The sequence below is a fragment of the Schistocerca piceifrons genome, chromosome 2 (genome assembly GCF_021461385.2).
Source record: "Schistocerca piceifrons isolate TAMUIC-IGC-003096 chromosome 2, iqSchPice1.1, whole genome shotgun sequence".
NCBI lineage: Eukaryota > Metazoa > Arthropoda > Insecta > Orthoptera > Acrididae > Schistocerca > Schistocerca piceifrons.
In genome coordinates this window covers 76,682,721-76,707,763 of record NC_060139.1, presented here as the reverse complement: position 1 = coordinate 76,707,763, position 25,043 = coordinate 76,682,721, and the positions used below count along the sequence as shown (strand labels likewise).

Below are 25,043 nucleotides of genomic sequence, written 5' to 3'. Positions count from 1 at the left end.
ATGTGACTGAACGTATGCCTGAGAGAGTGAAGCCGTCATCAAGGGCTAAGGGGGGCCAACACCATACTGAATTGCAGAATTGCCGTTGGAGGGCGCCACGAACTTGTAAGTCATTTTCAGCCAGGTGTCCGGATACTTTTGATCACATAGTGTAAGTAAGAGGAAGCAACAGATTAGTTGACTCTTCTAAGGATATGCGCTTTCGGAACTTTAACATTAGACCATGCTGTGATGCACAACTTCTCTCTCACAGTGTCTGTAAATGGAGTTGGCTGAGCATCTTTGTGACTTTTTCGCTCTTATTAAATGAACCTGTAACGGAACTTGCTCCTCTTCTTGCCTCTGTCAGTCCTACCTGGTACGGATTCCATACTGACAGAGCAGTACTCAAATACTGGTCGAATTATTGTTTCGTTCGCTACTTCCTCTGTTAATGGACTACATTTCCTGAGGATTGTTTCACTAATGTCAGTCTGGCACCTCCCTTACTCGTGATTAATTTTATATAGTTGTTCCACTCCAGATCGCTCCGTACGTGTACTTTTTTATGGAAATAACGGCTTCTACTGATTGTTCCGCAGTTGTGTAATCATAGGACAAACGGTCCTTCAACGTACTCGCAAAACGTTATATTTATTTATGTTCAGGGCCAGTGGCCACTCGCTACAGCAAAAATGGATCCTCTGAAGATCTTCCTGCATTTTGCCACAACCTTCTAGCGTTGCTACTTTTTTGCAAACAGCGTCATCCGCGAAACGCCTCTTGACGCTTTCGACATTTTCTACCTGGCCATTTGTACACATTGTGGAAAGAAATGGTCCAGGAACACTCTCGCGGGTCACGCCCGAAGTTACTTTTATGCCTGAAGACTTCTCCTTGATCAGAATGACATCCTGTTTTCTTTTTGCTAGAGACTCTTTAGTCGAATCACAGGAGTTAGTCTTCCGCAGGCTCGCAGTTCGTTGATTAGGCGGCAGTGCGGAACCATATCGAATGCCTTAACGAAATCAAAGTCCAAGGCATTCACCTGGGCGCCTGCGTCTGTCGCTTTCTCGGTCTTGTGGGCTAAACGAACGAGTTGGGTTTCACATGATCTTTGTTTTCGTAACTGTTTTTTTTTTTTTCCTGCAGAAGAGACGTTCCGTTTCCAGAAATGTCCTAGCAAGCAGCCACAAAACACGTTCCAAGATCCTATTGTAGACAGATACAAAAGACACAGGTCTATAGCTTTATGTGTCTGTTCGATGATCCTTCTTGAAAACGGGGATGACCTGTACTTTTTCATGATTAGGAACGCTTCAGTCCTCTAGAGACATATAGCACTCTGCTGGTCGAAGAGGAGAAACTTCTTTCGCATACTCTGTGTATAGTCGTATTTTGTAGGAGCAAATAATTTCACTTACTCTGTAAAATTAGAAGTCCAACTACTTGAGGAGAAACTGATCCGTCCGGTTTCGGTTTTTACCCATATATATATATCCCAAGGATTATTGTGATGGACTTAGAAGGAAAAACAGAAGCAGAAATAAGAGGGAAGCAATACAGACGATAGCAATGTTTCCCATGAAAGACCATATATACTGCATTTCTTGAAGAACACCATAAAAATGTTATTTCTAACAGAGATGAACTCTTCAATATATTCATAGTAACAATAGTAACTATATCTTTTAAACTGTCAAATGGTGTTTGGTTTATAAATTACTATCATCAGTCATCACCAATCAACAACCATCTTTGTCAATCATCGGCAATTACCATCACCCATCACCACTGAAAATAACCACCAGTCATCATAATCAATCATCGCGACTTACCGCCAGTCACCACTGGTCATTACCAGTTACCACCGCTATATCTGTGTCAATGATATCCAAAACATTCATTAAAAACTTGTTGCTGTTATTGTGATCTTCAGTCCAAAGGCTGGCTGTATGCAGCTCTCCATGCCATTAAAAACTTATTAAAATTATATATATCTGGAGAAGAAAATTTGTTACCTCTTTCGGATTATTCTGACCTCCTCCTCTGTATACAACGTTATGCACCGATTAATGAAATAAAATTTTTCCCACTTCATCTTACACGGATTGCTCTGGATCCATCTATCGACGGCAATTCAGTCAAGAATATACGTACAGTGCTTCCGTCCCCACAGTCACGCGATAAGGATTCTGCAAGTATTAGTGTTCAGCTGCGTTGGAAACTTATAACCACTAAAGATGTAATATTTTGTTTTATATCTTGTGTTTAAGTCAACGACTCGAAAGTCCTCGTATGGGGATCGTTGTGATTGTGCCTCGACATCCCTCTTTTCTAGCCGCGATTGCGTGTCGACACAGCTTGCACGAGCATTGATGACGGTGCACAGCTACAGTGTACAGTAACTATTACGAGCACCTCTTCTCTTCCGTCTAAGCAATCTTGCTATACAGCCAAGCGACTAAAGTGAAATACCGCGGCTTACGCATCTAGTGACAAAAAAATCTAAGATCTTATGTGGCACTCAAAGTAATTAAACCTTTCTTGCGTTCTTCGAACCATTCCTCTATAATCAAAGGTGTTGGATATCGGCGTTCTGAGAGGTTCTAAATAGAAGCAATGGTCCTGTAGTGAAAGTAATTAACACACAGAGAGTACTGACATTGTTGAAAGAACTATAGTTTTAGATAAACTGACAATGATTTTTACCTGAAGCTGACTCAATAGTCTACTGATTCCTTCCTCTGTCACATTTCTGTCTTCAGGTAGATGCAGGCCTCTCGACAGTTGCTTTGCTGTGTTTCCACGAGCACCCAGAAATACAAGTGCGAGGATCACCTGTATACTGAGAGGCGAGAAGAACAGATTATCTGCCCCATTTCCCAAAACCTGAAATTAGGTAATCTTTTGAAGCGTTTCTCAGACGGTGTGAGACATTCCTGAAACACAGCTGCAGAAACATTTAACACATCCTTATAGTCAATAAGCTTGCTTCACAAAGTCCGGAGGAACAAAATCTTTGACCTAAAACCCAACTATTATTTACTAACGAAGAAGAAACTGCTGAACTTTAGAGCCTGAAGCTAGGTTAGTAATATATGGGAAAGCATTAAGTAAAATCAAATAGGTTACATGAGCTTTATCTGAGAGTATATTTAAGAAATATGTTTCACTACTCCGGAACGGAAAAGCAAGGAAACTGAAATAAAAGTAAGAGATATTTTTTGCTACTGAAGAACAGAGAATCGAGGAAATTTATACGTAGGTTACACTGAAATAAAAAATTAAAAACAATACTCATAATATTAAGGTAATTTAGTGCAAAACTGTAACACTTTAAAAATTACACTTTTTACATAGAAATTATCCAGATCGGTGGTCACATTCTGATATGTGGACAGAAGACCTTTAGAAAGAGATACAGAATCCCATGCATGACAGCAAATATCACCACATGATCGTACCAGGGGACTGTAATGAAAAAGTAGGGTAAGAGCTAAAGAATGATTCGACATTCGTGGAATTTGCTAAGGAGATTCATGTGTCCTTCGTGAATATATTCTTCCAAAAAATAATATGTAATATATGATATTAGGAAGAAATTAAACTAAAATTAAATTGACTTTATTCTATCAAACAGTCACGAAATTATACATGATATCATTACCTATTTAACTTTTAAACTTTCGAAAGGACAAGTGAGGCAGAATAATAACAATAATAATAATAAGTAAATGAATCGACTTCATTTACTTCCGGTACGATGGACGTGGAAAAATTTATGGGCAAATTTTAAACACATTGTAAATAACGTGTTCGACAATTATGTACCGAAAAAGTGGGTTACGGACGGAAAAGACCCACCGTGGTTTAACAGCGCAATTCGGAGAATGCTCAGGAAGCAAAGACAGTTGCACTCGCGGTACAAGAAAGATCGGGAGAATGAGGACAGGCAAAAGTTAGTAGAGATGCGTGCTGCTGTAAAAAGAGCGATGCGCGAAGCATTCAACCACTACCACCGTCATACCTTAGCAACTGATCTTGCTGAAAACCCAAGGAGATTGTGGACTTACTTAAAATCGGTAAGCGGGTCGAAGTGTTCCATCACTGATCAGTCTGGCCTGGCAACAAAAGACAGCAAAACGAAAGCTGAACTTTTAAATTTAGCATTTGAGAAATCTTTCACGCAGGAGGATCGTACAAACATACCGCCGTTTGAGTCTCGTACAGATTCCCGAATGGAGGACATAGTGATAGACATCCCTGGGGTTGTGAGGCAGCTGAATGGCTTGAAAATAAATAAATCGCCAGGTCCTGAAGGGATTCCAATTCGGTTTTACAGAGAGTACTCTGCTCCATTGGCTCCTTGCTTAGCTTGCATTTATCGCGAATCTCTTGCCCTACGTAAAGTCCCGAGCGACTGGAAAAAAGCGCAGGTGACGCCTGTATATAAGAAGGGTAGAAGGACGGATCCTCAAAATTACAGACCAGTATCCTTAACATCGGTTTGTTGCAGGATTCTCGAACATATTCTCAGCTCGAATAAAATGAATTTCCTTGATACAGGGACGTTGCTGTCCATGCATCAGCACGGCTTTATAAAGCATCGCTCCTGCGAAACGCAACTCGCCCTTGTTTCACATGATATCTTGCGAACCATGGATGAAGGGTATCAGACGGATGCCATATTCCTTGACTTCCGTAAAGTGTTTGACTCAGTGCCCCTCTGCAGACTCCTAACGAAGGTGCGAGCATATGGGATTGGTTCCCAAATATGTGAGTGGCTCGAAGACTTCTTAAGTAATAAAACCCAGTACGTCGTCCTCGATGGTGAGTGTTCATCGGAGGTGAGGGTATCATCTGGAGTGCCCCAGGGAAGTGTGGTAGGTCCGCTGTTGTTTTCTATCTACATAAATGATCTTTTGGATAGTGTGGATAGCAATGTGCGGCTGTTTGCTGATGATGCTGTGGTGTAGGGGAAGGTGTCGTCGTTGAGTGATTGTGGGAGGATACAAGATGACTTGGACGGGATTTGTGATTGGTGTAAAGAATGGCAGCTAACTCTAAATATAGATAAATGTAAATTAATGCAGATGAATAGGAAAAAGAATCCCGTAATGTTTGAATACTCCATTAGCAGTGTAGCGCTTGACACAGTCACGTCGATTAAATATTTGGGCGTAACATTGCAGAGCGATATGAAGTGGGACAAGCATGTAATGGCAGGTTTGGGGAAGGCGGATAGTCGTCTTCGGTTCATTGGTAGAATTTTGGGAAGATGTGGTTCATTTGTAAAGGAGACCGCTTATATAAAACACTAATACGACCTATCCTTGAGTACTGCTCAAGCGAGGGTACAGAAGCGACTGGAAGACGTTGTTACGACTAATTAAAAAGGAACGATGGGTGACACTTTTAGTTGGTTAATGGATACTATATGCCTCACGAGATTTCTGTGCTGAATTCTAAGAAATAAGAAAAGAACCAGCACATAACCTTATGACAGGTGGACAGATGATAACAGATACATGCTGGAACAAAGTGAATGCGTTTAACTAAAGGCCGTATTTCATAGGAAAGGGTTTTTCCATCAGTAGATGTCCAATGACTGTTGATATATTAGAACTGAAATATTGAGACTTTTTGTGAATTTTCTCAGGACTTACACAAAACTTACTTTGTAGAAATTATAACACACCCTTTGATGTCGCAAAAACTTACCTTATAGATGTCGAATGTAAGTAAAGAGTTTGCTTGAGATATCGCCTGCAGTGGCATGTTAGCTTCTCCATCGACCATTCTGACGTTTATCTGCACAGAGAAAGATTATTACAAGAACTGCCGTCTATTCCAAAGGACTCGTGAGAAGAATGAAAAATTATCTTTGCAATGCCAAGAGATCGCAAGAACACATCAGCCAGGAAGTGAGTTACCGCTGCCGTAGCCGAAGTCACTAGCGCATTCAAGTGCTCTGAGGTAGCTCGTTCAAATCCATTTGGTGGAATAAATTTTCACCGATAGTAGTTGGCTGGTAAGGCGAGGTGAGGACGTAGAATTCCAAACCACTACACTTTGTGTCCTTGATATGATAACAAAACAAGCGGCTGTATCTGAATCTAACGTTTTTTTATTCTTTTTAACACATCTGCCAGTTTCTACACAACATGATGTCATCTTTAGCCACCGAACGTAACCTGCCATCCACAAGTGTTTACATATGCAATGAACAAAATCGTATGCCCGCTGGCAAAATTTTGCTGGATTTTCGTACCTTCCGTGTCAATAACAAGCCCAGCTAATTTTGGTCATTCTGAAACCACCAAATGTTCGCCAAGAAAATGTCAGTCCAAGATAACAGAAAATAAAGTGGGTACATATGCGTAAGGTCTCAAAAAGTGTTCGTTAACGAACATTACTTTGGACCATACACATATGTACCTCATTATTTACTTAGTTGCAACTCCGTTTGTCTCTTTTTGCATCACGACCTCGATCGAATTTCAAACCTGTCCGTAGTATCTCACTGACTGTGGTCCTACGGCACTGTAGATGTTGATTGACTGATGGACAGGGACAACGAGATTCACTCCCCATTCGTCTTTGCACCACACAAATACGGCACAGCACTGTATACACATCGATTACATCAACTTAAACTTAACAGATACACGTAATACACAAGTCACACACCGCGAGAAAAGGAGCTAGTACACGCGAAGGAAGAAAACCGTTTCCGTTTAGGTGGTCGAACAAACCCTCGGGGTATCTCAACCCACAATACCACGCGATTCTTTCCTTTGCAGAACGGCTGTGACGCCTGTAAAGGAGAGGTACAGACCGACGAACAGTGTTTAAATTCGCTTCAAATTAGCAGAGTAGATGTAGATGTAGAAATTACTGGGCAACACATTTAGTAACGTTATCCGAGGCAGACATCATAAGTCAAGTTTTGTGAAATACTCTTTATGGTTAATTGTCAGGAACTACTGGAAGAGTAGTTCCGACAAAAGCTGTATTTAATTTGGTGAAAAAACTTTATAAAGCCAAGATCACATAAATATTTTTTTGTTTACGAACAACAGATTTCGATAGACTTTGCTGTCATCCTACGGTCTTCAAAAATTTGTGTTATAAAATTTGTCCGTTTCGAGATGGTTGACGGTCTGTAAAGAAGTGTTTATATGATATTGCCTTTAGAAAGTTTTTACCAAGCAGAACATATCGCTCCTAATACTCATCATCAGTATATTCAATTATATTTTATTTACTTTTGTCTGCATTTACCATGGGTGGATTACAACTTTCAATATCTTTCTTACGTTCGACAGTAAGTGTGACTTTTACGAATTAGACATAGTTGTTTTACACAAAAATTAATAGAAATGTATGTGAATAACTTCTCGGCTTACGTTACAATAGTTGCAATACTGTCTCTAATTCTAGACGAACGATAAAAATGTTTCCAGGTAAGATCGTGTTCGTTTCCATAATCGGCAATACGGATTCAAAGTACTGTTCAACAGTGAGAGCAGTGAAATGTAAAACGTTCACGAGACGAGGTAGAGTGTAATTCCCTCATGAAAAGCTTGATAATATGACTTCTCGAAAATACGTTTATGAGGGACAATTAAAAAGATACTAAATGTATTTGAGCATTTCACATTACCCACTGAAGATATCTAGCGAGAGGGTTTTTCCTTGGATGCTATATTAAGGAAATTATGAAACAGATTCACTCCATGATGTTTGTAAATCGAAATATGGCCTATGGATAGCGTCTTTAATTAGCAATCAAAACGTCCTCGGTCTCGGGTTCGAATCCCACCAGCGCTTAAATTTTCGGCATGAGAAGTCACCCTCATTCTGCTAACGGCCTTGTCATAGAGGGCGGAGGAGCAAACACAGGTTCAGGGCACTCTCTTGTACTTGGGGTCGGAAACAGGCCCTAAAGGCGGAAGAATCGGCAATGATGAACGGCATGAGGATGCAGAAGGCAATGGAAACAACTGCATTAAAGACACGTAACGTGTATCCACAGGACATGTGGCATGTAATTGAAAAAGTGTCATAATGGTCTCTCCACCGGCAAAAGATTCCGTAATAGTCCCCGGCCGGCCGATGTGGCCAAGCGTTTCTAGGCGCTACAGTCTGGAACCGCGCGACCGCTACGGTCGCAGGTTCGAATCCTGCCTCGGGCATGGATGTGTTTGATGTCCTTAGGTTAGTTAGGTTTAAGTAGTTCTAAGTTCTAGGGGACTGATGACCTCAGCAGTTAAGTCCCATAGTGCTCAGAGCCATTCGAACTATTTGAACAATAGTCCCCTATGCGGATCTCCTGGAGGGGACTGCGAAGGGGGAAGACCATGAGAAAAAGATTAATATATCAACGAAAGGATAACGTTCTACGAGTCGGGGTGTGGAATGTCAGAAGCTTGAACGTGGTAGGGAAACTAGAAAATCTGAAAGGGAAATGTAAAGACTCAGTCTACATATAGTCGGGGATACTGAAGTGAAATGAAAAGTAGATGAGCATAGGGTAATATCAGCAGCAGCAGAAAATGGTAGAAAGGGAGTAGGATTCGTTATGAATAGGAAGTATGTGAGGATACTGAAAGGGTAATAAAGTACGTAAAGGGAGATGGAAATCTAATAGTCATGGGGGACTGGAATACAGTTGTAGGGGCTGGAACAGAAGAAAAGGTTACAGGACAATATGGGCTTGGGACAAGAAACGAGAGAGGAGAAAGACTAATTGAGTTCTGTAATAAATTTCAGGTAGTAATAGCGAATACTCTGTTCAAGAATCACAAGAGGAGGAGGTATACTTGCAAAAGGCCGGGTGATGCGGGAAGATTTCAGTTAGATTACATCATTGTCAGTCAAAGATTTCGAAGTCAGACATTGGATACTAAGGCGTACCCAGCAGCAGTTATAGGCTCACAATATAGCAGAGATGAAGTTTAGGACATTAGTCAGGAAGAATCAAAACGCAAAGAATTGGGATGCGGAAGTTTTAAGGAATGACGAGATACGCTTCAAGTTTTCGAATGCTATAGATACAGCAATGAGGAATAGCTCAGTAGGCAGCACAGCTGAAGAAGAATGAATACCTCTAAAAATATCCGTTACAGATGGTGGAAGGAAATACGTAGGTAACTGCGAAGAAACCATGGGTAACGGAAGAAATACTACAGTTGATCGATGAAAGGAGGAAGTGCAAAAATGAAACTCAGGAATACAGACATACAAGTCGCTGATTAACGAAATAAATAGGAAGTGCGGGGAAGACGAAATGGCTACAACAAAAATGTGAAGAAATAGAAAAAGAAATAGTTGTTGGAAGGACAAACTCAGCGTAAAGGAAAGTACTAAGGAAGTCATCTTCGGTGACATTAAAAGCAAGAGTGGTAACATTAAAAGAGTAACGGGAATTCCACTGTTAAATGCAGAAGAGAGAGCGGATAGGTGGAAAGAATACATTGAAAGGCTCTATGAGGAGGAAGGTTTGTCTGATGCGATAGAAGAAGAAACAGGAGTCGATTTAGAAGAGCTAGGGGATCCAATATTAGAATCAGAATGTAAAATAGTTTTGGAGGACTTACGATCAAATGAGGCAGAAGGATAGGTAACCTTCCTTCAGAAGTTCTAAAATCATCGTGGGAAGTGGCGACAAAACGACTTTTCTCGTTGGTGAGTAGAATGTATGAGTCTGGCGACAAATCGTCTGACTTTCGGAAAAATATCGTACACGCAGTTCTGAAGACTGCAATAGCTGACAAGAGCGAGACTTGTCGCACAATCAGATAACAGCTCACGCATTCAAGTTGCTGACAAGAATGATGTACAGAAATAGGGAAAAGAAAATTGAGGATGTGCTAGATGACGATCAGTTTGGCTTTAGAAAAGGTAAAGGCATGATAAAGGGAATTCTGACATTGCGGGTGACGCAAGACTAAAGAAAAATGAAGACACGTTCATAGGATCTGTCGACCTGGAAAAAGCGTTGGACAATGTAAAATGGTGCAAGATGTCTGAAATCATGAGAAAAATACAGGTAATTTATAGGAAGAGATGGGTAATGAACAATATGTACAAGAGCCAAGAGGGAATAATGAGAGTGGACGACCAAGAATGAAGTTCTCAATTAAAAAGAATGTAAGACACGGATGTAGTCTCTCCCCCCTCCTGTTCAATCTGTATATCGAAGGAGCAATGATGGAAATAAAAGAGAGGGTCAGGAGTGGAATTAAATTTCAAGGTGAAAGGATATCAGTGATACGATTCGCTGATGACATTGCTATCCGAGTGAAAGTGAAGAAGAATTAAATGATCTGCCGAATGGAATGAATAATTTAATGAGCACAGCATATGGATTAAGAGTAAATCGAAGAACGACGAAAGTAATGAGGAGTAGTATAAATGAGACCAGCGAGAAACTTAACATCTGGATGGAGTGTCGAGAACTAGATGATGGTAAGGAATTCTGCTACGTAGGATGTAAAAAAACGAATGAGGGACGGAGCAAGGAGGCCATCAAAAGCAGACCAGGAAAGGCAAAAAGGGCATTCCTGGCCAAGAGAAGTCTTCTAGTGTCAAACACAGGCCTTAATTTGAGGAAGAAATTTCTGAGAATGTGTGTCTAGAGTACAGCATTGTATGGTAGTGAAACATGGACTGTGGGAAAACCGGAACAGAAGAGAATCGAAGAATTTGAGATGTTGTGCTACAGACGAATGCTGAAAATTACGTGGACTGATCAGATAAGTAATGAGGAGTTTCTGCGCAGAATCGGAGACGAAAGGAATATTTGGAGAAATGACAGGTTGTAGGACATCTGTTGAGACGTGACTGAACGACTTACATGGTACTAGAGGGAGCTGTAGAGGGCAAAAAGTGCAGAGGAAGACAGAGACTGGAATACATCCAGCAAATAATTGAGGACGTAGGTTGAAAGTACTACTCTGAGATGAAGAGCTTAGCACAAGAGACGAATTCGTGGCGGGCCGCATCAAACCAGTCAGGAGACTAATGACCCAAAACAAAAAGATATAGAACGTGGATCTGTGTACAGTGTGTTTATGTTTTCCTACCTAAACATTCTCTGAAAGACACAAGCTGATTGTAAATTAAAAGCTCTTAACCTAGCAGTCCAGAGTTTCACACAATTCTTAGCAGATGCGGAGCAATACTTAGTAAACTATTTAAACACAGTAACCGTTACCATTCGTAAATTTGGACTTACCTATGTAGCTGTGAAAAAAATCACCACTCTTGCCTCTACTTTTCCTTTTCTAGTTCTACAGCAATGTGGTGTTAGTTTGTATTTGTTTAGGTGCATGTGCTCATTTCCACGTTACCAGTTAATACTCTGATAAGCGTAGCTTATTTTTTGATGCTGAGTTTTTCTTTTTACTTTACTGTACGGATATCATAAGTTTGTAGCATTTTGTAGGCCTGTAAGTTTTAGACAGGCGTTCTTCTTCTTCTCTAACCCTAGTTCTGTCGGAGGCTCCATTTCCATTGCACACCAAGAACGTCTTACTGAAAACATTGCAACACCTACACGGAGTAGATAGTGATTCGATGAGGCTTACCTTGGCTAAGAGCCTAATATGGACATGCGATCAGATATAGACGTTATTACTCAATCATGCGATTACCTTTTCCTCTGGGACGTGCCCTACAGCTCTATACGTAGTACGTTGTTTTCAGTGAAGAGTCTCATCCATCCTTAGCTGCATAACTGAGGCTACGGCTAACTACTGCCTGCTGCCGAAATGGAAACAGAAATATCTTTGACATTATCTTTCAGCAAAGCAGGTGTCATCGCTGTGCCATCCACTTTACCTAAAAACACTCGTTACCAGGGAATTACCCAGAAATCCCTGCACTGTTTCCATGCCATAGTTACTGCCTAACACTAAGACATGCTTATCCGCGAAAGCTTATCCTCTGTCTATTGTGACTTTTAAGTAGAGGGGTTTTTGAACTCCGATCTTCCTTCCTTCCTTCGATACAGTCAAAAGCCCTGGAAATACGGAAGACTTCTACAGTGGAGCTATCAAACTTCAAGCATATCTTTAATAGTTTCCCTGATTTAGAAGGTTTGACTGAATTGAGTCTTCCCCCCCCCCCCAAAGAGGCAACTAATTTCAATTGTCACTTCATATAATATGTATCAATAGTATCAATAAAAGTATAACAGAACCTGTAAAAAATAAATTCAGAGCATATTTACACCCTACAGTACTATCACGAAATGTCCTATAAAAATATCCATGCGTCAGACGGTCGTACTCATATTGTGCTAACTTTTACCCTCAGCCCTAGTCGCGTTTGCATATGTCACTGATATTTCACACATAAATACTTTTCAAGTATATTGAACACATTTCACACATAATTGCACGCATATTTCACCTGTATCTGTAGCGAACTGCGTCCTGCAGTTTCATCTAAATCCTATGGAAACTTGTAATTCCACCTGCGTAAGATGTATGCAAAATGTGGCTAGTAAGTAAATGATTTCCACCACCGTCCACCATGCGACTGTAGAGAAGACATTAAATGAATCTGTGGTATTCAGCCTTGTGGCATTTGCTTTGGTCCCGAAACACGCTGACAAAGTTAATGGCTGGCTGAGTGTTCATTCTGATGCAATGAACAAAACAAATGAGACACAAATTGCGCTTCATAGTTTTAAAAAAAATTACAAGTCAACTAACTTCTTCGTTTCTTCTTCTGCGTTTGTCTCGCGTCGGCGCATGGCCGTTATTAACGGATTTGGCACGTTTGTTTTAGGGAGCGGCCAAATGCCCTTCACGTCGTCACTCAGTCAACCCTGGGACAGTATATGCGTACTCCAATTGTCTATGTTACTCATATGAAAGGGAGCGAAAGGTTTCCAAATGTTTACGAATCGGTTAACAGATGCGAGACTTGTCTACTGCCCGGGTATACAGCTAGTGGGCTGTGGGAAACCACCAAAAGACGACGTCCAGGCTGGCTGGCACATCGACCCTCGTCTTTAATCCGCCGGGCGGTTGCGATCTGAGGCCGGTGCACCTCCCCGTCCCGGAAGTGGTGCTTTAACGAGCATGTCTATCTGGGTGGGCTCCAGCTCAGCTAACTAAGAGGAAAGATATCCCAACCGTTCGCTTTGAACATTTTTTTGTCTGTAACCCCTTCTTATTCCCACCTCCGCCCCTGGGGTAACAGGCGTGTCTTCCTCGCACAGTATTTTCATACACGCAATGTGTCATATATACACAAAATTGGACTGAAATTGCTCCAGGCGTTCTTGAGTTACACTTTTATGACACCCATTTTCACTGGCTCTCACAGTAACAGGAGTGTGAGGTTTGTCTTGCTGTCCCAGTATATATATATATATATATATATTTTTTCAGATAGAAAGTGGTAAGCATGCCAAGCTTGAAACTTCCTGGCAGATTAAAACTGTGTGCCCGACCGAGACACGAACTCGGGACCTTTGCCTTTCGCGGGCAAGTGCTCTACCATCTGAGCTACCGAAGCACGACTCACGCCCAGTACTCACAGCTTTACTTCTGCCAGTATCTCGTCTCCTACCTTCCAAACTTTACAGAAGCTCTCCTGCGAACCTTGCAGAACTAGCACTCCTGAAAGAAAGGATATTGCGGAGACATGGCTTAGCCACAGCCTGGGGGATGTTTCCAGAATGAGATTTTCACTCTGCAGCGGAGTGTGCGCTGATATGAAACTTCCTGGCAGATTAAAACTGTGTGCCCGACCGAGACGGTCTGTCATCAGTCAGCGTAGCTACTCCCAATACTGTGGATTCGATGCTAACATCGGTCGTTGTCAAATATTTTTAAATGACACGTATCTCAGGCAATGGCAAACCGCCTCCGCTAGGACCTTGCCTAGTCGGCGGTGCGGGTCTCCCGCATCTTACCTCATTGGAAAAATCTAACCAAATTTCATTGAACCAGGGAGGGGGAATGGAAATCTCACTTAAATTTTTTAATTCAGAGAATATACATTTTTATAACGGATATTATTCTTCAATAAAATTCTTCAGGGTATCAGACCGCATCGTCATAATTTAAAATGCGCCAACGTTTCGGCCAGCGTTGCAGCTGGCCTTCATCAGGGCCTTACGTTAACTGCTAAATGAATTTTTTTTTTCTTTATTGTGATTTCATGCCCCTGCCCCATACGAGCAGGGGAGGGCTGTCAGCAGCACAATCCACCGCTCTTCAGCCGAGTGACATGACAAGTAAAACAAGAATAAAAGAATACATACATAAGGAGGTAAACAAGGGGAACATAAAACAGAGTAAGGGGAGAAAATGGAGGTAAAAATACACTGACATGTAGACGTTCAGTGGGGACAGTTAAAAAAGTCACCAGAAAGTTAAAAAAAAAAAAAAACACAGTTGGCGATTCGTAAAACACAGAGAAGACACTGGATGCGCATGCACAGGTTAAAAGTTGGCCACAGTATTAAAAACACTCTGAAACAACACACTTAAAAGCCACTGGGAGCACACACGACGAAGAATAAAACTTCCAGACGGGACCTGCCGAGGGAAAGGTCAGAGAGGATGGAAAAGGAGGGGAGAGCATGGGGCAGCTGGGGAAGCGCCGGGATGAAGAAAGGAGGGGCAACCGTGGGTTCACGAAGAGGTAGGAGACACGTGGGGCGGGAGAGGAAAAGGGAAGACAGGGCAGGAGGGAGCGCAGAGACACTGAAAGAAGGCACAAGAGATGGACGGGGAGTAGGAGGGGAAATCCGCTCAGAAGGAGGGAGGGGGAGGAGAGGGAGCTCTAAGGAGGAGTCAGGAAGAGGGGGTTAGAGTTGGTAGGAAGGGTAAATGTCAGGGCGAAGCTCATCATCCGGGAGTGGTAAACGGTGGAAAAATCTAACCAAATTTCATTGAACCAGGGAGGGGGAATGGAAATCTCACTTAAATTTTTTAATTCAGAGAATATACTTTTTTATAACGGATATTATTCTTCAATAAAATTCTTCAGGGTATCAGACCGCATCGTCATAATTTAAAATGCGCCAACGTTTCGGCCAGCGTTGCAGCTGGCCTTCATCAGGGCCTTACGTTAACTGCTAAATGAATTTTTTTTTTCTTTATTGTGATTTCATGCCCCTGCCCCATACGAGCAGGGGAGGGCTGTCAGCAGCACAATCCACCGCTCTTCAGCCGAGTGACATGACAAGTAAAACAAGAATAAAAGAATACATACATAAGGAGGTAAACAAGGGGAACATAAAACAGAGTAAGGGGAGAAAATGGAGGTAAAAATACACTGACATGTAGACGTTCAGTGGGGACAGTTAAAAAAGTCACCAGAAAGTTAAAAAAAAAAAAAACACAGTTGGCGATTCGTAAAACACAGAGAAGACACTGGATGCGCATGCACAGGTTAAAAGTTGGCCACAGTATTAAAAACACTCTGAAACAACACACTTAAAAGCCACTGGGAGCACACACGACGAAGAATAAAACTTCCAGACGGGACCTGCCGAGGGAAAGGTCAGAGAGGATGGAAAAGGAGGGGAGAGCATGGGGCAGCTGGGGAAGCGCCGGGATGAAGAAAGGAGGGGCAACCGTGGGTTCACGAAGAGGTAGGAGACACGTGGGGTGGGAGAGGAAAAGGGAAGACAGGGCAGGAGGGAGCGCAGAGACACTGAAAGAAGGCACAAGAGATGGACGGGGAGTAGGAGGGGAAATCCGCTCAGAAGGAGGGAGGGGGAGGAGAGGGAGCTCTAAGGAGGAGTCAGGAAGAGGGGGTTAGAGTTGGTAGGAAGGGTAGATGTCAGGGCGAAGCTCATCATCCGGGAGTGGTAAACGGTGGAAAAATCTAACCAAATTTCATTGAACCAGGGAGGGGGAATGGAAATCTCACTTAAATTTTTTAATTCAGAGAATATACTTTTTTATAACGGATATTATTCTTCAATAAAATTCTTCAGGGTATCAGACCGCATCGTCATAATTTAAAATGCGCCAACGTTTCGGCCAGCGTTGCAGCTGGCCTTCATCAGGGCCTTACGTTAACTGCTAAATGAATTTTTTTTTTCTTTATTGTGATTTCATGCCCCTGCCCCATACGAGCAGGGGAGGGCTGTCAGCAGCACAATCCACCGCTCTTCAGCCGAGTGACATGACAAGTAAAACAAGAATAAAAGAATACATACATAAGGAGGTAAACAAGGGGAACATAAAACAGAGTAAGGGGAGAAAATGGAGGTAAAAATACACTGACATGTAGACGTTCAGTGGGGACAGTTAAAAAAGTCACCAGAAAGTTAAAAAAAAAAAAAAACACAGTTGGCGATTCGTAAAACACAGAGAAGACACTGGATGCACATGCACAGGTTAAAAGTTGGCCACAGTATTAAAAACACTCCGAAACAACACACTTAAAACCCACTGGGAGCACACACGACGAAGAATAAAACTTCCAGACGGGACCTGCCGAGGGAAAGGTCAGAGAGGATGGAAAAGGAGGGGAGAGCATGGGGCAGCTGGGGAAGCGCCGGGATGAAGAAAGGAGGGGCAACCGTGGGTTCACGAAGAGGTAGGAGACACATGGGGCGGGAGAGGAAAAGGGAAGACAGGGCAGGAGGGAGCGCAGAGACACTGAAAGAAGGCACAAGAGATGGACGGGGAGTAGGAGGGGAAATCCGCTCAGAAGGAGGGAGGGGGAGGAGAGGGAGCTCTAAGGAGGAGTCAGGAAGAGGGGGTTAGAGTTGGTAGGAAGGGTAGATGTCAGGGCGAAGCTCATCATCCGGGAGTGGTAAACGGTGGAAAAATCTAACCAAATTTCATTGAACCAGGGAGGGGGAATGGAAATCTCACTTAAATTTTTTAATTCAGAGAATATACTTTTTTATAACGGATATTATTCTTCAATAAAATTCTTCAGGGTATCAGACCACATCGTCATAATTTAAAATGCGCCAACGTTTTGGCCAGCATTGCAGCTGGCCTTCTCAGGGCCTTACGTTAACTGCTAAATGAATTTTTTTTTTCTTTATTGTGATTTCATGCCCCTGCCCCATATGGGCAGGGGAGGGCTGTCAGCAGCACAATCCACCGCTCTTCAGCCGAGTGACATGACAACTAAAACAAGAATAAAAGAATACATACATAAGGAGGTAAACAAGGGGAACATAAAACAGAGTAAGGGGAGAAAATGGAGGTAAAAATACACTGACATGTAGACGTTCAGTGGGGACAGTTAAAAAAGTCACCAGAAAGTTAAAAAAAAAAAACACAGTTGGCGATTCGTAAAACACAGAGAAGACACTGGATGCGCATGCACAGGTTAAAAGTTGGCCACAGTATTAAAAACACTCCGAAACAACACACTTAAAACCCACTGGGAGCACACACGACGAAGAATAAAACTTCCAGACGGGACCTGCCGAGGGAAAGGTCAGAGAGGATGGAAAAGGAGGGGAGAGCATGGGGCAGCTGGGGAAGCGCCGGGATGAAGAAAGGAGGGGCAACCGTGGGTTCACGAAGAGGTAGGAGACACGTGGGGCGGGAGAGGAAAAGGGAAGACAGGGCAGGAGGGAGCGCAGAGACACTGAAAGAAGGCACAAGAGATGGACGGGGAGTAGGAGGGGAAATCCGCTCAGAAGGAGGGAGGGGGAGGAGAGGGAGCTCTAAGGAGGAGTCAGGAAGAGGGGGTTAGAGTTGGTAGGAAGGGTAAATGTCAGGGCGAAGCTCATCATCCGGGAGTGGTAAACGGTGGAAGTTGTGGTGGGAAAGGAGATGGAGGGTGTTGAGATGGAGAGAGGGAGGGACACAACGGTAAAGGCGCGGCAACTGGTTGGGAGTGGAGAGGAAGGGAGACACCAGGGGCTGAGGGGGATCAAGGCGGCGGACAATATATAGTGTGCGGATGTGTTCAAGGAAAAGGAGAAGGTGGGGGAAGGGGATGAGGTCATAGAGGATGCGCATGGGGGACGGAAGGCGGATGCGGAAGGCGAGGCGGAGTGCATGGCGTTCGAGGATTTGGAGGGCTTTATAGAACCGGGGAGGGGCGGAAATCCAAGCGATGCTGGCATAACAAAGGATGGGGCGGATCATGGATTTGTAGGTGTGAAGGATGGTGGAAGGATGCAGACCCCACGTCCGGCCGGACAGGAGTTTCAGGAGGCGGAGGCGGTTGCTGCTAAATGAACACACTTGGTTCCTTAAATAGCTGCACGAGAAAACCGTGTCGTTACTTGATTGGCTGTAAAAGGAGGAGGAGGAGGGCTGAAAGGTATGCTTTATTGGTGTTTCCTTTATTATCTGTCATTGGCTGAAATAGCTGTTTTCTATTGGTCTTTATATTAATCCACCCAATTGGAGGAGACGGACGAATAGCGAACAGGTGATAGCTGTGACGACACACTGTTTCCATGCTGTCCAGAAGCCGGCTGCGGCGTGCCATTGCTTTGTGTGCTCGCGACCACTACTGCGGCTCTCCGCGTGTCTGCATGGGCCGCCACGGCTCTGCCGCCGCTCCGTAGCCCTGCTATTGCAGGCAGCCAAGACCTCGGAAGCTTGTACCCGTCCTCTCTATTCATGTTGGCGGGTCTTTTGGCTATTTCTATCGCCTCTCTAATCTTTCTTTTGAAAGTGAGAGGCTGTTTCGCCAGGACGCGAGCTTCTTGAAAAAATATTGGTTTCCCGCACTCGTCTCGGTGTTCCGCCACTGCTGACTTAGTGTGTTGTTTCAGGCGGATATATGTTTCATGTTCCGAGAGCCTTGTGCTAATCGGACGTCCCGTCTCACCTATGTAGACTAATCCACACGCACAACCAATTTCATACACGCCAGCTGTGTGTAGTTTGTCAACTGCATCCTTGGTAGAACCGAGCATGTCTGATATTTTGTTTCTGCTTCGGAAAATTGGTTTGATGTCGGCTTTTCGTAGAATTTTGCCAATACGTTCGGTGACCCCTTGTACATATGGTAACACAGCAATGCTCTGTGCAACGCTGGCCGAAACGTTGGCGCATTTTAAATTATGACGATGCGGTCTGATACCCTGAAGAATTTTATTGAAGAAGACAACGGCCGCGGAAGCCTACGCTTACGGATAACATTATGTTTTATAAAGTTAATCAGGAGCAGGGGTAATATTTCAGTGCCCACCAGTCTTTGAGGCATCTCTGAAATGCATGCATGATCGGGATTTCCCGATTTGAAACAAGTGCTACACGATTACACATTTCATTTGGAGAATTGTCTGCCGCACGGGTCGAAATCACTGTGTGTTAGTCAGTGGGTCAGTCGTGATATTCTGCAACGCATGTCAAGCCGATGTTATTGTGTTCAACATGAATATCTATCAATACGTTTACAGTGCGTATTTTAAGCGGCATGCCGACAAGTCGAAACACACGTGCGAGCAAGAAGTTAGCTATTTGTGGAAGGAAGCTAAGCTCAAACTCACCGAGAAGAATTTTCTTAATAACCGTATAAATGAAGACTTTGAAATCTTCGTAACCAATGTTGTCTTTCATCCGCATTGTAAGAATAGTTTCATGGCATTTAATGTTTATAATATATCAATAAAAGGTGTATATTTTGTTAGGGATCCCTCAAAACGGTTAACACTACATTCGCGGAGACATTTTGTCCGTCCTCCCGTTTTCTGTCTGTCCGTCCAAATACTACACAGGGTTGGCGTGTATAAAGTAAATCACGTGTTGAAAACACTATTTAATACACTCTCTAAATAAAACATGTTTCTCCTGTTTAATACACTTTCAAAACAAAACATGTTTTTATTAAATTCCTTTAATCACCGTCTAATACAAATACAAAAATGCGTTTTTAGGTTGTTTTACCCGACTACGTGAAGCAGATGGAGGCTCCCAATACGTCTCACCAACTCTCACCAAGGGTAGCATGGGAGTTGTAACATTACGTCATTGCCCTACCATTTTAAGTCATTCACTAACCGAGCAGCCGCTCGGCAACAGCTACAGTTAGCAAATAACGTCCTGTGACGTGACGTGTTTATTGTGGAAGCGCCGTCAGAGATACAGTGAGCCGCTTTGAAAGCCGATGCGCGAAAGGCGGACAAAAGAAGAACATTTTTACACACTCTTTTGATGTACGAGATATTCTCGACGAACAGTTACTCTTTCTTCTGTCTCTCGTAATTGGTGTCGGACACGCATGTCTTGCCACCGTATTATTATTTTTTAAAAATATTATTTTAGTGTAATGTGAAAGTGCCATGGTGCATAGCAGTAGATTCATTTGAGAAGCTATATTGTGCGACGTGTATGTGGAAATGTTAAAAGAGGTAAGTTCGTTATATATCGACTGCCATAAATTTAAAGTTAAATGGAACTTGTGTATGGACTAATTATTTAGTATAGAACCTATGTCTCACTACTTCATGACCATACGTATTTAATTTTCTTTTATGTTTCTGCAAATTTTGATGGTTCACAGTCACAAACTGTTTCGTCGAAATAGGACGGAAGTTGCATACGGCGAAACAGTTTCTCCGTACCTTATTCTACTGGTAAATGCATGATAAACTTCGGTCCCTTAGGAAATTCATGTTGAGCTATCCAAAAACAATTATATTTTCAATAGTCATTTAGCCCTGACCAGTAAAGGTATTCAAAACCACTACAACAACTAGTTGTGTCTACTAGCCTAAAACACAAAATATATATCATTATGGGCTTTTCTCTGCAAATATATTTCCACAGCAAATTATAGCTGCATGTTAACGCACGAAAGTAAATATATTGTTATAGAGTCCAAAGTTTGTAAAAAAACTTCAAGGAATTAATGGGCGTCCCCTTACATATCACTGCAATAGATTGCAACACTCTACAGATAAGGAAAGAGTACAATCCCTTCGTGAACGCTATCTCTTTCTGCTCCTAGTCCCCCAACTGATTGAAAATGTTTTAATTCACCCACCGTAAAAGAAACAGATTTTATGAATAGTGATGGATTTTTATTTTAACACGAAAACAGCTGTCTCCTTTTCATGCCCTTGTAAAGGGTGTCCGGGAAGTAGGGACGGATATCAAAGTGCTATGGAACATATAAAATTTATTGGAAATGTAATATTTCTTTAGAAACACATAACTAACTTCTCCCACTTATGTATGAAAAATTATATCCTCCATATGACCACCCAAGGCCGCGCAGCAACGAGGAATGCGATCATTGATGTTTTCGATGACCCGTTCACGAACATCTGATGGGATGCCGTTAATAACCTGTTTCATTTTATCCTTCAATTGGTTTATTGTTTGTGATTTGTTCACGTACACTTCTGATTTCACAAATCCCTACAAAAAAATAAGCCTACATTATCTGGCAGCTCATTCCTGACTGCCACATAAAGGGATAATTTTTTCAGGAAACTTTTCATTCAGCAGAGCAAACATTTCACGGGATGTGTGACATGTCGCACCATTTTTTTTAAACAAAAAATCGTCGTTTTCAACAATGAGAGGGAAAAACAATCATAAAGCAGGGTTCCCTACTTATCTTACACAGTCACTCGCGGATTTTCGCTACCCCAAATTCTGTAGTCGTATTTACTGAATTACCCACTGAGGTGGAAGTGCGCCTCATCTGAGAAAATTATTCTTTCTGTCAAGTTCTCCTTCTCCTCTTGTCGCGCCAAACCCATTGAGAAAATCGATGTCTCTTTCCATGATCTACAGGCTTCAACTCTTGTGCAAGTTGACTCCGCATCCATTTTCAGATCTTTTTGAAGGCTTTCGTACAGTGAACTTGATGACAAGTTCAGTTGTTGAGCCTTTCGGCGAGCCGATTTTCTGCGGTTAATGGTCTCGCACGACAGCAATGTTTCCTTGTGTTCGAACAGAACGCAGTCGTCCTGTTTTCTTACGGTTTGAAACAGAACCCGTGGTCTCAAACTTCCGGATCAGCTTCCGGACTGACGACTCGGTTGGAGCAGCATTACATCCGAGAGTGACACGAGCTTCGCGAACGGTTGCCGTGGGACTTTCTCTGTTTTTTTAATCACTTTTTATCCTTGGATAGGTTGCTCAGCTGTCATCGGCTCCATGACGAAAATAAACATGAAACAACAATGCTCCCATACAAAAGCCATCAGGCTACTAACGGGAAGGACCGCAGATAACAGAGATGAAAAAACAACGGCTGCCAACCGTCATATGACAAAATAGCGCAAAATTCAAGTTCGTCGTTACTTCCCGAGCACCCGTTACTAACATACTTTCCACAGTTAGTCGGCCCACAGTATTACGAATATCAGTGTACATGAAAACTGGTACGTAGTGCTATACTCCTTTCATCACAAGAATAAACCTGATGTGAAGCAAAACTGTGTCCAGTTCAGTTAAGTACGATCATAAGGAAGCGTTTTACACACTGTTACGCGCACATAGGATGAGCGATAATGCAGGGCAACAGTAAAAAAAAGACGGGCAGAGGAACAATAAAGGTTCAAATGTCATTAAATTTTTAAAGAGAATGAAATAATATACGGCAAAACTCCAGCACTAACGCACGCTTCTTAGGTGAAAATACGGAAAGCATAAAATGCTCTCGTTCTCACCTAACATAGTATTCTAATTACAAACAAGAGTGATAAAAATTTTCTGAACGGGCAAAGTGTAATGCAAAAGCACACTGTAGGGATTTCACCGCATTGTTAAATACTGAAGTCACTGAAGGTATTATTACAGTCAGTCGTCTGGTAATCTCTTAGCTCGTTCCTTATCCGAATCCGAGAAACACTTTTCAGTTCTGGAACTATCATCTGATTCGTTGAAAAAAAAGAAGTCGATGAACAACAGAATCCACGAAGCCACCCAGGCTCCGCATTTTCTCCTCTTCTTTTATGATGATCCGTTCTATATCTCGCCAGCGTTCGGTAGTTGCATGTGAAAAAGCTGCGTGCGTTAGTTCCAATACTTCTGGTTGCCCCATTTCTCGCGACAGTTTCCTTAACCTGGCTCCACATCAGTTCTGTTGCGTTCATATTGTTATGGTACAAAAAAAAGCACACCGTCTTCAGGCCACAAGTGCCACATCGGGAACATCCGACCGCCGTGTCATCCTCAGTTGAGATTGCGGATATGAGGGGCGTGTGGTCAGCACACTGCTCTCCCGGCCGTTATGATGGTATTCTTGACCGAAGTCGCTACTATTCGGTCGAGTAGCTCCTCAGTTGACATCACGAGGCTGAGTGCACCCCGAAAAATGGCAACAGTGCACCGAGGCCTGGATGGTCACCCATCCAAGTACCGACAACGCCCGACAGCGCTTAACTTCGGTGATCTCACAGGAACCGGTGTATCCACTGCGGCAAGGCCGTTGCCCCATAGCGTAAAGGTACAGTGGCAAATGTAAAACTGCAGGATTTGTACGGTGTGCTCGAAGTTGTGAAAGCGAATGTTTCTCATGTTTCTGGTTTTTCATGTTCTGCGGCACTTAACACTCTGGTTTGTGTGAGACTACATCTGTGGTGTTAAACAATGGACATAGACCGTATAAACAGTATTTGATTTTTCATGTTTGTCCTAAAAAATTAAATTCTTATTTTTTCTTAATTTAAGCAACCTTTACAAACAAACTTTCATAAAATATCGATAATTAAGAATTTATATTTGAAATGAGAACAGGAATTTTGCTTGCACTATGTAATCAGAAACAAGAAGACGTGCATTGTTCATAAAAAATGATAATGAATTTTACAATTACGAGATTTAGGTATTTCTAACTGAACGAAAAAAAGGAAGATGCTCAAGTCGAGGTTTGGACCAGCGACTCATCAAACGCGCTCGATTATCAATCTATTACACTACCCATTACGCTACACGTCCTCCGCACGAGCAATTTCCGCTGTATCAACTACAGCCACGGAAAACTTCAAAGCGATTTTTTTCTGTAAATTTATGAAAAACATTGAGAACAACCTAATCGTGTTTCGCTCGCGTGTTTCACTACGGAGCACGAAGCAGCCTCAGCCATTTTCATACTGCGTATTAACAGCGTGACAGTCAGACCACAACGGTACAGAGACTGTTACTGTACACGATTATTGACATAAAAACTATATACCTAGAGCGTTATTTAGAAAAACTGTGACGACTGTTAATACATTAGAATATCTTAAAGTTTCATTTAACATGACTTTGTAATAAGATATCTAATATGTAAGTAGGACCTACTTCCAAGAGCGTAACAACACCAGCGTACGCTGTGCCTACACGACTAATTCATCATTTGAGTTTGTGTTTGTTTACGTCAGGTTTTTCTTAATATGAAGAGGTTATAACGGCTTGCGTCATTACAGAAAATGTTAAAGTTTGTAAAATGTTACACTATGTTATCAAATACACACATCCACTTAAGTGTATTGCCTATTGTAAATTCTACTGACCATAATACGTCGTCGGTTTTTGAGATTGGCAAACAAAACACACAAAATAAAAAAAAATTTAACGGAATTGATAGGGTACCTATTACTCTAGGTGAAGCCTCATTCTAGATTTGTTAGTCGCTCTAGTAAACAAGATGGAGGAGTTAATGCTGCAGCAAGTTTTCTTTTAATCTGAACATTTGCGTTAACTAGATGCCAGGGTATTTATTTTATGTAGGTAAAATATTTTCGATCAATCCACTTATAGCCTTCCTATACAATACCTCTGATTCGTACAAAGGGATAGTGAGCAATGACGTGCTCTGTTCAGTTGGTGCCTTGTGCCTGCACGACTTACCTCGGCTCTGCGCTGCCACGGATCAACTGCACTCGCCTACAACGCTGCGGCATTTTATAGCGTCGGGGACGTTTCCTCTTCTATTCCTGGAAGGGGCAGATCACGCCCTTCATGTGCAGAAGATATTTATTGTACGCATGCGTCACAACTGAGGCCTTGGAATCGGCGTCGTGAACCTTCCGACTATGGATTTTGCGAACCGTGACGTCAGCGTGGTGTACCTGACAACAGCCGTGGCATTCCGTGCCATTTTAGGAATAAGACCATCTCTTCACTTTTATCCTGGCTATGTACACAGTA

The 25,043-nt window shown here is 42.5% G+C and overlaps 1 protein-coding gene across 1 annotated transcript in view; it reads right to left on the bottom strand.

Moving 5' to 3' along the window:
- LOC124777496 (serpin B3-like) overlaps positions 1–24,759 on the bottom strand; it is a 61,860-nt gene extending 37,101 nt beyond the window's left edge. The window contains exons 1-3 of the mRNA XM_047252939.1: positions 24,744–24,759; positions 5,704–5,793; positions 2,692–2,871 (exon numbers count right to left, since the gene is read on the bottom strand). Coding sequence (XP_047108895.1) covers positions 2,692–2,871; positions 5,704–5,781 — 258 coding nt within the window. The 5' untranslated portion in view covers positions 5,782–5,793; positions 24,744–24,759. The remainder of the gene's footprint in view (positions 1–2,691; positions 2,872–5,703; positions 5,794–24,743) is intronic.
- Positions 24,760–25,043: the final 284 nt, after the last annotated feature.